Source organism: Lagopus leucura, unplaced genomic scaffold, assembly GCF_019238085.1.
Source record: "Lagopus leucura isolate 7727_CA_CO unplaced genomic scaffold, USGS_WTPT01 Super-Scaffold_100159, whole genome shotgun sequence".
Classification (NCBI taxonomy): Eukaryota; Metazoa; Chordata; class Aves; order Galliformes; family Phasianidae; genus Lagopus; species Lagopus leucura.
Window position 1 is genome coordinate 35,176,614 of NW_024962335.1, and position 15,625 is coordinate 35,192,238.

At 38.4% G+C, this 15,625-nt stretch overlaps 1 protein-coding gene across 1 annotated transcript in view; it reads left to right on the forward strand.

Moving 5' to 3' along the window:
- Positions 1–15,625, forward strand: part of FAR2 (fatty acyl-CoA reductase 2) — a 134,077-nt gene that overhangs the window by 91,175 nt on the left and 27,277 nt on the right. The window contains exons 4-7 of the mRNA XM_042890418.1: positions 4,500–4,675; positions 7,374–7,553; positions 12,829–13,006; positions 14,219–14,263. Coding sequence (XP_042746352.1) covers positions 4,500–4,675; positions 7,374–7,553; positions 12,829–13,006; positions 14,219–14,263 — 579 coding nt within the window. The remainder of the gene's footprint in view (positions 1–4,499; positions 4,676–7,373; positions 7,554–12,828; positions 13,007–14,218; positions 14,264–15,625) is intronic.

Consider the following 15,625-nt stretch of genomic DNA (forward strand, 5'->3'; position numbering starts at 1 on the left):
TTGATCCTTCTGGATATCCTGGAACCTGGACAAACTTTGACCACTACATCATGACACTGACTAAGTGGAAGGTTCGAATTTCCAGAATCAGACAAAAGAAGAAAGCAACCCTTCTCTTGTAACATGATAACACCAGGACCATCCTACTACACCCACTGTGTAGTTCAGATTTGGCACCTCCTGACTTCCATCTGTTCAGGCCAGTGAAATACGGACTGCATGAGCAACACTTTCCTAGCAATACCACCATCATAGCAGCTGTGAATTACTGGGCCACTTCACTGGAGTAAACTCATGAGTGTAGCATGCAGACCCTTATTCATTGGTGCCAAAAATGCAAAAATATATTTCCTTTTACAGAAGTAATTAATACTTATATTCTCCTGAATTATGCTAAGCAATCCCTTCTATTTCTCTGTCTGAGAAGATGGAAGCTTTCTGCTTTGTTTTATTTCTTGTTGTCTGTTATTGTTTTTAATTGATCTCTTTCAACCTTAATCCTCTCAGCAATACCTCATATCTATGATGCAGTTTGTGGAATTGCCTAATTTTCCTCCATTTTAAGTGTTCTCATACTGTAATGCCGTAAAATCTGCATATTATCATGCAAATTAACAAGTTCTGGTAATCCTTTTAGAGAAGGCTGGTATTCTGTTAAACGCTTGGCCCCACTATTCACCATATTGCATTGATTTTTCTCAGAAAAATAAGAAAAAGGGAGAAGAAAAAATAAAAACACTGACATCTGGTTAACATACTGTAATTTGAATGCCTCAAAATTGTTTTCATGTCATGGGAGAAAAGAGAAAGTAACCTTTCTAGGCCATTTTTTAAATCTTTGTGCTTTCTGGGTCAGCCACCTTCAGTTAGTTAGACACCTGACCTTGATCCTGCCAGTGAGCAAGCATGAACTTGGCCTTTAATAGGCTCCTAAAAGAGCTGTTAATGCCAACAGGTGTTCTCAGAGTAAGGGATCTTGAGTAGGTTGATGGAGAGCAGTAGCTGATCTTCAGCACTGCTGGGTCACAGCATATGTATTCAAAGCTTTGGAAGATTCATCTTTCACATCAGAGGAGAGCTCAGGAAAGCGTTAGCATTACTGAGCAAATAGGAGTACTGTTTTCCCTCCTGCATGTGTTCCTTAATGAAATGCCATGCTGCATAGTGCCTGCTGCAGAAAGTTGGCCTTTCTTAATTCTTCCTTGCTGTGGTACCCCTCTAAAAGGAGGACTACCATGGCTTCTTTAAAAAGCTGTCATAAGATACTGCTTTTTACCAAACTTATATGTTTTTCTCAAATTATTTTGTCTTCACTGAAAATGTCTCCTACGGAAGAAGCTAAGCCCTTGGCATTTTACATTGTTTGATTGTTCTTCTATCTTTCAGCTGTGCTCCTTCCAAAGATGTGCAGTTTATCCTTTCTTGGAAGGTTTTTGTGGTATTAAAAAGTCCTGAATGAAAGACTGATGGGCAGAAATCACTTTCAACTATAAATTCTGTAATTTAAGGGCAGAGAGAATTACAGATGCCAAAGCTTAAGTGAGCAGAAGTGGGGAAAGAGAGACTCGTCAAAAACACTCATATAATATTGAGATTAATTCTGGAAGTGTTGTTTTCACAACAAGAGGTTGACAGTGTAAATTGAAATCAGATATTACTTTCATAAATGGGAACTGCCTAACTGTATAACTATAAAATAAGAAAAAATCAGCAAATTCCAGAGTGAAATTCTCCTCTGCTAATAGTAGCACAAACACTCTGCAGAACCTGAGTCCTTTTTTTGAGGATTAAAGTGAAAATAGCAGCTGTCTTTCTGCAGTGATTTATTTATTCCCTTTCGTCCAAGGCTGTGGTGTCGCCATTGGAATGTGTTAGAATACTCAGGAAGGCAGAATGCAGTATTACTGATTTTGCTCCACTTACTTAGTACTGGACATAGACGATCAAACATTTTTTCCTCACTATAATTGTCATAGTGTATCACTTCTGCATTATTTCTGACTTGGGTAGGATTTTCACACAAACCCATCAGTGCAGTATACCAGCCTACTTCTATCCCTGAAATCTATCTTGGATGGACAGACAGCTTCCAAAAAGGAAAGACAGAACAATGCTAAGGCCTTATGAAGTTATTAGGGATTTATTGTACATTGTCTTTGTGAATTAATGAGAATTTAGAGATTATTTTATTGCTAAACTGTAGAATCAGCATCATCTTTATGTTAGGCATTCCTTCAGCTACAGGAGGAAACATAGAATAAGCTGCATTTGTCTCGTCCTTAAATCTTCTTGCACTTTCCTGTGAAGTACTGACAAGTCTGAAACCTTCAGATTTCATAAAAGAGGCAATAGACTTTGATTAAACAGCTGCTCCTGTTTAATGAACTGAATGTTCTTGTGATCCAGAAGGTTTCCAAAGGGTGTGCTGATTTGTGAGCTTCCCTTTAGAAAATGACTTACTTTTCCAGTGGAATTCAGTTAATCATTGGAGGGAGTGAAACTCTATAGTTTTTGAGTAATATGTAGTAGTAGACAACACCTAACAGAATGCTCAGAAATGGAAGAGGATATTACCTGCAAGCAGAGGAGATGGGTTTAGGCAGAATATATCAGTCTGAATTTGAATCAAGTTGGCCCTGCAGAAATACTCGTCTGTTTATATACACTATGACTGAAATAGAGGAAGGGCTGATATATTCTTTCTTTACCTTTGCATTATTTTTGCCAGAGTAAAACAGGTACTTAATAATTCTTACTGAGAGGAGTTTTTTACTCTCTTCGCAATAAAACAAACAAACAAGCAATTGTTCTTAAAATTCTTAGAAGATAACTTCAGTCTTACATCTTCTTAGAACTCTTCCATAGGCACTGGAGAGATCAAAGTTAAGACAATCTCCAGGAAAACGACACAGTAATAGTAAAGAGATTTGCAAACTCAATACTACTAGTGAGTAAGTTATGCAGCAGAGGAAACAACCAAATAAATCAGAGCTACTGAAAAGTCAGCTGGTCCATCTTCTTACCCTGAAACAGACCTAGCTATTTCCTGCCTTTCCTGGCAGTGCTTATCTTGGCAGTTCATAAATGTATCCAAAGCGGTATCCTGCAGCTTCCACCAGTGATTTGTCCCAGCACTTAGTCATTTCTGTCTGTGGGCTGATTACCTTTGAAATGTGGTTATCCTTTGAAAACTAGACTCTATATATAGAGTCTGATTCCACTCACTCTCTATTCTTGTTATTCTTTCTGCCCTTGTTGTTGCTGGCTCTCTGCCCCCAAAACGGAGGTCTTAACTGTTACTATTATTTCAGTTGTAGTTGTTCAAATAAAATGATGCTAGCTGGAAACACAAAACCTTTAGAACAGACATTTATAGTTTTGCTCAATTCAAAATTCAATGATTTTTTCAAATTGTACTGTAACAAATTCACATAATCCTTTGAAATTCAAGATTCTACACTTTTGCCTTTGAGGTTAAGCAAATAAAGGGTTACCAGGCGGAACTTGTAGTAGCTGCCTGTTTTCAGGTATCAAGCAGAACCTCACCCAGAACCTTATCAGTGACTCAGAGCTAATGATTAAAGTGTAATTAATTTACAAAGTAAAAATGGGAACTGAGGAAATTGCCATTTTTACACGGGCGCTTTTCATGTGAAAAAGCGGTTTCCTATTCCTTTCAGAAAGGCTGTTCATAGTTATCTTGCAGGGTACCTGCTCTCTTGGATCAATGCTAATTTTGGACCAGTCATCCAGCAGACAGTGTATGAAAATGTAGGAATCTTTTTACTGAATGGAATGTATAGTCTTGTCATTCTGCAAAAGACTGGAAAGAAAATGAGCGTTTGAAAGAGCTAATGAAACAGTCATAAAAAAAAATGACTTGAAAGGCCAGCTAGCTGCACATTTGTCCAGTCATGCAACTTGAGCAGTACCGTTTCTCACTGTTCCTTTTTTTGCATACCAAGGAGAACTCCCATGGTACTTATTTTAATGAATGAAGAGTGCAAATTGGAAAATGGCATTTAAGGAAGAGGATGAGCTGGAGCATGATCTTCTATTCTCAAGCCGTCTGTAGAGCAATGAAGAAAATGTATGGAACAAATAGTTCATAGGCTTCCCAACTCCAAATTCTGCCCTCCTCCTCCTTAGCTTCCTTTGTGGTTTGTGGTTGTCCCTGAGGTCAAATAAAAACTGGTTGCAAGGAGATGTGGAGATACAGAAATTTCAGTGGCTGCCCCAAGAAATGAGTGGTTTAGATAAGATTCATTCATCTCTTCAAGGCACTGCATTCCCTCCTGCAATTTTTTTTTGGTTTGTTTGCTTTCCTGTGAAGTTTTTCGTTGGAAGGAAACATGTGAATTAACTATTTTGTCATCTCTGAAAGAATGGGGAGGGAGAATTCTCTTTCATGTCAATATCATTGCCTGACAAAATCAGACTGGCTACTAATCAAAGTGATTTCAATAGCCTAATTCTGTACATTATCTCTGTGCTTCAAGGTCTTTGACAGGGTTCGAGAAGATTGCCCTAATTTCCATGAGAAGATTAAGCCTATTAATGCTGAACTCACTCAGCCCAAGTTGGCCATCAGTGCTGAAGATGAGGAGGAGCTTCTGACCCGGGTCAATATTGTCTTCCACTGTGCAGCAACAGTACGCTTTGATGAACCCCTAAAGTATGTTCTGCTTTCTGTGTTTGCTAATCATTATTCAGAATGCACAGTGGTTCATATTACAGTATTCAGTACGTCTCTTGAATAGCTGCAATAATCTTTGTTTAGATTTTCATGCAGCATGTAGTCCTGCACTTATCGTACATTTCCTAAATGCTCTAAAAATGTCATGTACGTGTGTACTTCAGAAGTGAAGTAACTTGGCAGATTTCCATGGGAACAGAAGGAAATATGACAAGCTTGGATTGTAAAATAGTAAGAGAGTAAATAATGACCTAAAATGTGTAGAGAAAAGTGTTTTAGAGCAAGAGGGAAATGTTTTGGCAGAACTAGCTGGAGACAGCTTGAAACGAAATTGTGTTATGTGTATCTCTAAAGCTAGTTAGTGTTAATGGCCTTTATTTGTCAATGAATAACTGAAGAGGGAAATAAGATTATGTTTAACAAAATAGCCTTTCACAAGATTTAAAATACCCAATATTCAGAGTAATTAACTGTTCAAAATAGATACACAATTTCTGAAACAGCTCCCTTGGGACAGCCTTTTCAGAGAAGGCTTTCCATTAAAAAAGAAGAAGTAAGCATAATAAATGGAATATGTAAGTGCTTCTGTGCAAATAATTTAGATCAGCAAGCTGAGGTGGCTGATTTGGATTGCCAGATCTTCCCAGTTTCATGAAAAATCCTAGAGCCATGAGAATAGAAAACACAATTATTGATATTCTGTCTTCATTTGCTCCTTTGCAGGCTAAATAGATAGCCACCCTGTTCACCATAAGTACATAAGTAGCTGCTTTTTGCAAGTAATTAGAGAATCCAACAGAAAGGAAGCAATTCCATTTATAAAAGCATCTCAAGCTGTAACGAGCAAAGCACTATTCTGCATTAATATCCATAAATGTTCTTGAATTGATAGAGGAATGATTATACTACGAAAATACACCACAGTGACATATAACATCAAAGAGAAACTACAACTTTTAATAAGGGAGATAGCTAGAAGGAAATTAAAAGAAAAAGCTTAAATAGTCCTCTGCTTCGAGGCAGCGTAGAGGCTATATGAAGACTGATTGTATCTGATCTGTCAAAATCTCCATATGAAGACAAGCAAAATTCACTATGATTAAATGACAAAACGTTTGAAGATGTTAGACGGAAATGAGCCTTGTCTGAATGAGAAGTCTAGCAAGTTCAATGTGATACAAAGGCAGTGTTATCAAGATACTAGAAAAGCAGTGACTAAATGAATTATTGGCATCAATATGGAGGAATTAGGGAATTCTCCAGATGCAGTTATTGAGGGCAGAAATCTGAGAAACTGTTATATTGAAATATTAGTAGATGCAGTTTTAACATAAATTGAAAAAAAAAAACCTATAAAAAATAAAAAAACTAAAGAGCCACGGATAATATTCCCATACAAGGATAAAGGAACTCTTTCCCATTAGGAATTCATGCTGAGTCTGCACTTGGAGTGCAATTGTATTCATCCCATCTTAGAAAGATTACAGTGCAATAGAAATGTACATGAAAAAGCAACTTTAATGTGAAAGGAAACTAAAGTAGAAATATTCTAATATTCTACAAGAGAGACAAGTGACGAGAAAATAGAAATCTATACAAAATACTATCACTTAATAGCACCATGTTATTAAAATTGGTATCTCTGGGTTGAGATACTGTGATCCAAACATTAATCATACCCTTAGCTTCTGCCTTCATTCATCTGGACTATTTACAGTTTCACTTCAGTGACTGTATAATTAATTTCTTTAGCGTACCCTTTACTGGACAACATTATACATAGTCTCTTATGTTTGTTGTGTTGAAACCCTCTAATTCAGGGCTGAACAGATTGCAAATTCCTTAGCGTTTTCCATTCTGTATGGGAAAGTGCAACAAAGTTGAGTGTTTCTTCACTGAGATACAGCGAGTATGCAGTGTGGATCCTTCAAGGTCAGACTTGTTAGCCAGGATGCTTTCTGTCTTCTTTTTTAATCAGTCTTTTTTCCCATTCCTTGAGAATTTGTTATCTCTCATTGTGGCCTCTTTCTGTATCAACCTGTATTTCTGGGCTCAAGGACTCTTTTCTGAACCCTTGCATGTGTCTGGTTTAGCAATGGCCACCTAAGGAGAAAGCTGAGTGCAGACCAAAGAAATTACAGCAACTCAATGGTCATGTATATTGGAAATATTTGTTCCAAGAGAATGTGGCAAGTAGTATGTCAGATTTAGACATGTTACTGAAATGTTACCTGTGAACCTTCAAACTGAGTAAAAATATTTCAGTTGCATCCTGTGGCTAGATCAGTGGATCTCTCTGAAGGTTATTTTATATGTTGCTATTTGATACTTTCAGCTCCTTTCAGTGCAATGGGAGCATATGCTACATACAAACTGGTAAAACCATAAAGAAACCTAGGCCACCCCTCAGTGGTGATAAAGAATGTGACTGGAGTTTAGAAAAACAACTTTGAGAACAAATAAAACCACATTGTGAATGAAAAGATCAGCATTGTGACCAGCAGCTGTCAAGCTACTACACCATTTATAATGATTTTGTTTGAACACATTTTGGTCAAATGTGCTGTTACCTGTGACCCCTTCCCATATTTGTTTTTTATTTGTCAGGAAGAAGGGTTTGGATTTGATAAATTCTTCCCGGTGAAATGCATTTTGTTTCTTTCCCTGCCCTCTTTAGACATGCCTTGCAACTGAATGCAATGGGCACACAGAGGCTTCTAGAACTGGCCCAGCAGATGCAGAAGCTGGAAGCTTTCATCCACATCTCCACTGCCTATGCAAACTGTGTGCGGAAGTGCATAGATGAAATCATCTACCCACCTCCAGCTGAACCCAAGAAGCTTTTTGATTTAGTAGAGTAAGTAGAAACTACTCATTTGGCTGAGCTTACCAATACTTTCCCAAATACAAAAGAATTATAAAGCAACATAAAACATAATTGATAAGTCTGTCATTTCAGTTACTCCTACATTTTTTCACACACCATTTCTAAAAAGACGTAGTGATTTCATTAGAGTCCAGCGCTAAATTATACATGAGTGCATTGCTACCAGGAATGAAGTTGTGCTGCTGCTTTCTGCAGTACTCAGCCCTGTTGCTAGCTTGGTGAGATCTGAAAGTTTCTGTATACCTTATAATCACTTTTTTCTCTCTCCAGATTCTCAGCATTGTTTCTACGTAGTACAAAAATTCTGCTATGCTAAGCTGGAGCAATACAGATATTAGTCAGAAATAGGTTGTTTTAGAAACAATTTGGAAATGTTGCCAAGAGATACAGACCCCCCAAGGGCTGCAGCCAAGCCTGCTGAGTTCACCCTGTAAGGGCTACTTTCCTCAGGATAACTCTCTTCAAATAAGCTGCTAGGCCATCCACAGAAGCAGGACTGTTCTCTGTTGAGAACCACAGTTCAATCACAGTGAATATTTAGGAATTTGATGAAACAACGAAAAGGTATGTTTAATTTCATTTGCCAAAATGAAGACTAATTACTAAAAATAACAAAATGTGCTGATGAAAGTCCCAGGAAGCCTTATCTTTAAAATTTTCCTACAGATGTAACTTTGTTTTCATTTATTTAACAGTGTTATTTCATCTGTGTGATATAAGCAACTAACCTATGACCTACCAACCCAGAGAGCTGGTATAAATTCTTTCTTCTTGATTCTTGCCAAAAGAAATAATTTCACAAAGTGCTACTCCACAAAACTTAGTAAAAATCAGTGTTTTCTTTTTCAGTTCTTCCAGTAACCCTGGTCTTGGATGTGTTTACTTCCAGTTAATAGTTATTTGTCATTTATCAGAGCACGATAAATATGTAAGAAATGCCTTATTACATTAGTGTTGGACTGCCTGGCCCACTACATTGCCCTCAACAGTGGCAAAGCTTTCAAGGTAACTGCACAGGCCTGCACAGTGATGCATTCCCCTTGTAGTCTCCCAGAAACCACAACCAATGAATCACAGAATCATAGGATGACTTGGGTTGTAAGGGACTTCAAGGATCATCAGGTTCCAATCCCCCCAGCCCATTCCCCTTTGTCCTATTAGTATCTACCCATGTAAAAAGCTAGTTTTCTTCCTGTTTATAATCTCCCTTTAAATACTGGAAGGCTATAATGAGGTGTCCCTGGAGCCTTCTCTCCTCCAGACTGAACAAACCCAGCTTCTTCAGCCTGTCTTCCTGGAAGAGGTGCTCCAGCCCTCTGATGATCTTTGTGGCACATCTGGATCCTCTCCAAAAACCTGGAATCTTTCCTTGTGTTGGGGACCGCAGACCTAGATGCAGCACTCCAGATGGGGCCTCATGAGGGCAGAGTAGAGAGGGACAATCACCTCCATTGCGCTGCTGGCACCCCTCTTCTGGTGCAGTCCAGGATACCATTGGTCTTCTGTGCAGCAAGCTCATTGTAATCTGATGTAACATTCCTCATTGCAAGAAGGGTGTTGCATCCTATTATTTTTAATTCCATTTTTGAATTCATTAATTTTTTTAATCCCTTTTTGAAATTTCTGGTACTCTGCTTCTGCAACTCCTCTATGGTTCTCAAATTCTACTAACTGCAGTGTGAAGATGAGCTTTCTTTTATCTCTTTCAAAGTGCCATCCTCATGGTTTCATTTCATGTCCTGAAGTTATAGCACAGGAGTATATGCAGCATTTGCCCTATTCAGGGCTAACATGGAACTCTCAGCTGTGCTCCCAAGAGCTCTTGCTGAGTGGTGGCTGCCAGCCCTGAGTTCAGCAACCTCTAAGAACAGTTTAGCCTGCTTTTCTCTAAATACATTACCTTACATTTATCTGCAGGGAAGCTCAGCTGCAACTTTTGCCTGGTGACTCGGTTTTATAATGTCCAATGGAGTTCATCACTGTCAATATTATATATCACTGCTCCTAAAAGCTTACCACCACTTGTGTCTTCAGAAACAATTAGTGTTGATGGCTCAGATAAAAAGACTCCAGCAAAGCATTCTGAACATTAATCTTTAACATGTAGAATTGCCTAGCTAACCCAGAGGTTGCTACTTCAGCTGCTTCAGATAAGATAGTAAGAATTAATTTATTGTAGTTTATATACACAGCAAAGAGAAAGATATTTAAAAGACGGGTTGAGTGACAGAGGTTGGGGTCTCAAATAAGTTCTTCAATGTGTTTTTCTTTGTAGTATGTTTGGTTGTTGTTTCTTAGTCATGTTATAAGAGACTTTTTTTCCTTGCTTTTTGCTTGGATTTTTGGTTTGTTTTACAGTTTTTCCTGTGTTTTTACTCCAGAAGTTAACCACCTTCTGGTACTTCTACTGAGATAAAATTCACAGCATGCCCTCAGCTAGAATAGTATCTGTTTCTTTACAGTGTTTGCAGGTGCAAGTATGATGGCTCAGTGTGAAGACAATCACAGCCCTCAAAGGCATTGAATTAAGGTGGGCCTCAGTGAAAATAACTGCCTTCAGGGTAATTGGTTTAGAAATTGAAAATCAAAGGCAATGTGTGAGGGAGATGCATGGAGGAGCAGGAAGCAGAAGCTCCCTGGGATGTTAGGAGGTAAGATAAGGAAGAGAAGGGCAGTACAGAACAAGTGCTGTGCAGTGTGAATTTTTAACTCATTGAGAAAGTTCAAGTAGAAGAGAATGCAGCAGAAACTGTGATCCCACAACTGGACTAAGTTCAGTGTTATTTTTGGCCATATGATTGGTATCTACTTATGATTCTGTATTCAGGTGAAATCCATGTAGAATTCCAACTGTTACTTTTTCTGTTCTTTTGCTGCTGTTATATCCCTGCTTTCTTATATTTTTATACTTTACCTGCATGTAAAACTTCAGGCTTAATCTGAGCAAATCAGAAGTCATTCTTCTAAGTGCTGTCAGGCCATTAGGGGAAACATATAATCTGACACATCAAGCGAAGTTTGCCTTAATCTGAAGCTGACGGAAATCAGCTTTGAAGGGTATGCTGAGGTAAGGAACACAGCACACAGTAAAGTGTGGGCTGAAGTAAAACTGTTATTAGTATTGTATTGCAGAAAATGTATGTCTGTCACCACTTACAAGAGAGTGTCATATTAACGAAAAGTGATTAACACAGTAAACTATGTTTTCCTATGATAGAGTTATTTAGTGCATGTTTGTGTTGGAAGGAGAGGCTACTTATTTTTTTATCAGCATTTCTTTTTTTCTATGGACCAATTGCAGCAGTGAGCAAAAGCAGTTGCTTTATGATTTAGAATTTCAGATTCTTCAAAGTAGGTCACTGAAGGACTGAAAACAGTTTGCCTTGCTGAACTGTCAGCTCAGCGCGTCTGACTGCAATGCTGGCAGATCAAATCACCTGGTAGGACAGTGCTCTTGGGGCACACATAAGCATGCTCCTAGTGGTGAACACTTAAAGCAATGCAGAAGCTTGTCTGGAAGGATGAGGGAAAGGAGAAATTGCTTCTTCTACACCTGTTTTTGCTTTCTGAGGCCTCCTAATCTGTATGTCTTGTTTTAAATATGTGTATGTATTTATACAAAAACAAAAAAACAACCTCATATTCAGCTCTATCTGAGCTCCTGACTCATTCTAGTCTTCCTCCGGGCACTGCAGAAATAGATTTCTCCTTTTGGAAGACAATTAATTAATTGCTTGACAGATTTAGACAATGTCAGTTTAGCTGTGGCCCTGAAGAGGCTGTGATTGCCTAAACAGGCTTTGTAAATTGAGCCAGTATTGTGTGCTACTTATAGCCCCATAGTTTAGTTCAGTTTAGTTTAACTTTTCTTGTGCTCAATTTTTCTGCCTTATTTCTGAGACATGGTAATAATGGTTTCAAAGGAAAATATTTGTGCCTGCAGAGGTTGGTGTTTTTTTCAGTTGTATAAGTTTGATTTCTAGATGCTAAAAATGACAGATTATTTTTAACTAGTTCTAAAACTTAAAGATTGACTGAAATCAACCCTTCTTTGGACACTGTTTGACAGTTACAATGATTCAGTGTTTTCTCACACAAAAATCTTGATGCAGTATAGTAAGCTGTATATAGTCAGAGCCATATGAAAAGCACTATGCCATGATCAGGTATTTGCACATCCAAGTTGATGTGATCAAGTAATTTGCCAGGCACGACAATCTCCACCTCATTACTGTCTGAAATTCAAGATAAGGAGGGGTGAAATGAGGATCTGCAGACAACAGTATCCTTGCAATGCCCCTGTGAAAGGTACATGCAGTTAGTCTGAACTGTAAGTCCATTGACTTAATTACAAATTGGATTATGGGAGTTAATCTTTGATTCTGTGGTGCAGCATCAGACTGTTGAAAATCCGTCCTGGATTGGCAGCAGTGTGTGAGGGCTCTGGAAGTACAGCCAGTTCCTGTAATTCTGGCAGGACTGGGGAAGCACTGCTGGTGTGCCAGGAGGAAGCCTTTTGAGTCTTAGATTCTCACTGCAGCACTGCAGTGGTAAGGGCCACATTTTTAAAGGTGCATGCATCACTACCTGAATACCTTACTAAGATTACTTGGTGGATGTCATGTTTGTTGTTTTTGGTTTTTTTTTTTCTCTACTTTTTTCTATTAAAAGTAGCTAACACTGGCAATTTCCTAATTTTCTGTGTGAACAAGCCAGTGGAAAACCAGTAGAAAAGAACATCTAACACTGTAAATCGCGCAAGTGGAATATTATTGCTGCAGTATGCAATTACAACTTTTGAAATCTTTTCAGTTTAGTAACTCGAGGTTACCAAGAATAGCCTGAATTATACATGGGTGTATATACAGAGTCTGCTGACTGAGCATGACTGTTATCTAGCCAGAGTATCAGACTGGAAGGCTCCATCAGACTAATTGTAGACCAGTTACAGCTAGAAAACAGACTGCAGAGAAACATAAAGCAAATGAGATTGCTTCACAATGAAATAGCATAGACATCTGTAGCTCAGCTGGACATCCCAGCAGGATGTTCAACAGGATGATTTTGTACTTCCTAGACAAAAGTAACTTTATCCTACAGAGCTATTAAACTAAATCCAAATCTTGTCACTTCTTGCTTTGTGTTATATGGTTTTGACTTACTTATCCTTTGTTTCAGGAGAGGATTCCTGTCATAACTGGTCTTTTCTTACCTATGTATACATCCTTCTTCTTGTTTTTTATAGGTGGTTGGATGAATCTATCATTCAAGATATCACACCCAAGCTTCTTGGGGACTGGCCCAACACTTACACCTACACCAAAGCCTTGTCTGAATACCTAATTCAGCAAGAGAAAGGAAATTTGAACATCGCTATCATTAGGCCGTCCATCGTGGGAGCTAGTTGGCACGAGCCTTTTCCAGTAAGCATTAATCCACAGCAATTCCCTACTGAGAATACTTTAATGCAGCTGCATACACTCTGCCAGTATCCTCTTGAGAAACAAGTGTCCCAGTTTAAGGAAAGCATGTGAGAGAGGTAGGGGACCTATGCTGAAGTAGAGCAGCAAGTGTTTAACATCTCTGGAAATACTTTTGTCTATGAGTGGAAGGAACGTATTTAAAACAAAGAGATAGAATAACATGGATGCAAGATGCTGGACTTGCGATTTACAATCTTATATGCAGAGGATAGTGCCCAGGCAGCCACACAGGAGAGTTTCTGTGCTTGTTGGTGTAACACTTGTTAGAACATTCCTGATGCATTCTGGTTCAAGTCTTTCCATGATCTATCCATCCTATTATTATGGTCCTGATAAGCACCCAGGTCATGTTCAGCTACTACTATTTTTATCTTACTTCAGTAGTTGTTGAATTCACTGGATTCACACTTGTACGAGCCTGTTGCAGACAAAATGTGTCAGCCACACAGCAATTAAATGCAGCTGTACTTTTGGACTGAAACAACTCTCTAGGCTAAATGTACCCTAATATTGCAGCCAAATTAGAAAGGCAACATAAAGTCACCTTTGCTTTTCATAGAGCTTGAAGTGTGCCAGAGATGGTTGATGTACAGCCACAGCTCTGGGACAACCTCTTCATCTCAGAAAGATGGAAATAATTCTGCTAGGCATCATAAATCACCTTGGGTCATGCAGCCTTTCACTGCTTTAACTTCTGTCCCACACAGGGAAGTTTCTCTGGCTTGGAGTAGGATGGGATTCAAAAGTAGAGTTGGTATCTTTTCCTCCTTACTTTAGAAATTAGTTGAAGTAATCGGATTGGTCTCAGTGGCATCTGTGTTATTGGATACGCAACATGCTGACGGTTTTTATTAAGTATGACAGCACCAAGACACTGTAGTGCTTTAAAGCCAGAGTTTCTTTCTGTAGCTGAGTTACTTTAGGAAAGGAGTGGTTTCTAAAAACATGGTTTGATTGTGTTGTTGATGGGTAGATAGTATGAGGTATCATGCAAAGCATATTTTCATTCTGGTTAGCTTCCTGACAACTGTCCCAGATGGGTTGGTAGCTGTCTTAACTGTTTTCTCATTCCTTCTCAATTTAAACCTTAGCACTATAGCCCTTTCAGCATTCTGAAACCTGTATAAGCAACCTATCATCCTTTTTTTGCAGGGTTGGATTGACAGCTTCAATGGGACAAGTGGAATATTTGTTGCGGTATGTTTAGTTACTATTTAATGTTCTGTTAAAGTGGAGTTAGCTACTAAAGACACTGTAAAGCCCCATTGCGAAACTGCGTGCAAAAAAGATTATAGAAACTTCCTGAATTTGGTTGAAAGAGGTCATGCTCCTGCCATGAATCCACATGCCCATGGCACATAACATCTAAGCTGTACTCAGAAAAGGACATTTTGAAAGAGCATGCATGTTGCAGTGTGAACTGTAGTTTTCAGGGTTTTAGAAAATTTTGTGAGAAGTGGCATAAAATGCATCCCTGAAAATAGGTGTAATTCACAAGTGGCAGAGACTGAATCATGTAACAGAATCTCAATTTCCTGACTTTCCATCTCACTAAAGAGGAAAAAAGTCAGCAAGCACTAATAGAAATCAAGCTGATCTGATAAAGAAATTCCAAGCTTTCTGATGTTGGAAGTAATTTGCAACATTAAAGTTAAACTCTCTACTATATACAAAATATACTAAACATCCAATTCATTTATGTGTATATAATCATCATATGCTGCTCTGAATGTAGATGTTTGCAGCACATCCATCAAACTTATTGGTTTTGAATCCCGACCTTGGAAAGGTCTTTAGTCTGCCTATTAAAATGGGATAATTGATCACACAGTGTTCTCTAGTGGGCATATATTCACAGCAGCTGAAAGTTTACAGCAGGGCTTGACTGGCTGCTTTGGGTCTTTTTAATTGCTTGCAATTTCCCTTGAAAAGACAGCAGTAGGAACAACAACAACAAAAGTACAATCATAGTCATGTTGCACGTTAAGGTTTTAATGTCTAAACATAACTGTGGTTCAGGTTAGTACAGCAGAAGTTAACTGCACACCATGGGTTTGAGGAGTGTGTTTGGAATCATGTGGGAAAGCTTGCATGGTTACATGTATCTCTGCCAGCTGCACCAACAGTAAGATGCAACGGCTCAGGAGCCTTAACTCATGAAGATCAAATCAGTGTCATAAGCAGTATCCTACTTGCAAGCTGTGAAATAAAACAAACCCATCTAATTGTATAAAGGAAGAAAAAAGAGAACAAAATAACCCATATAAACACCTCCCAAACAGGGGATGTGATGGACCCTTTTACAGTGCAGTCAAAAATGACATGATTTACAAGGTAATATCAGGTCTTAAATGTTTTTTCATCACACCTTTCTTTTCATTTAGATTTTCAGGTGAAAGTTTTGCACAACCAGGCACTTCCTATTTAGTTTTAGTAGTAAAACTTGATCTTTCAGAGCTGGAGAACTATTTCATGATTGAACAGGAAATTTTCAGGTTCCATGGTGAAACCTAACTTGCAAGAGTTAGGTTGGGGAAAAAAAAAAAGAATTGCTATAAA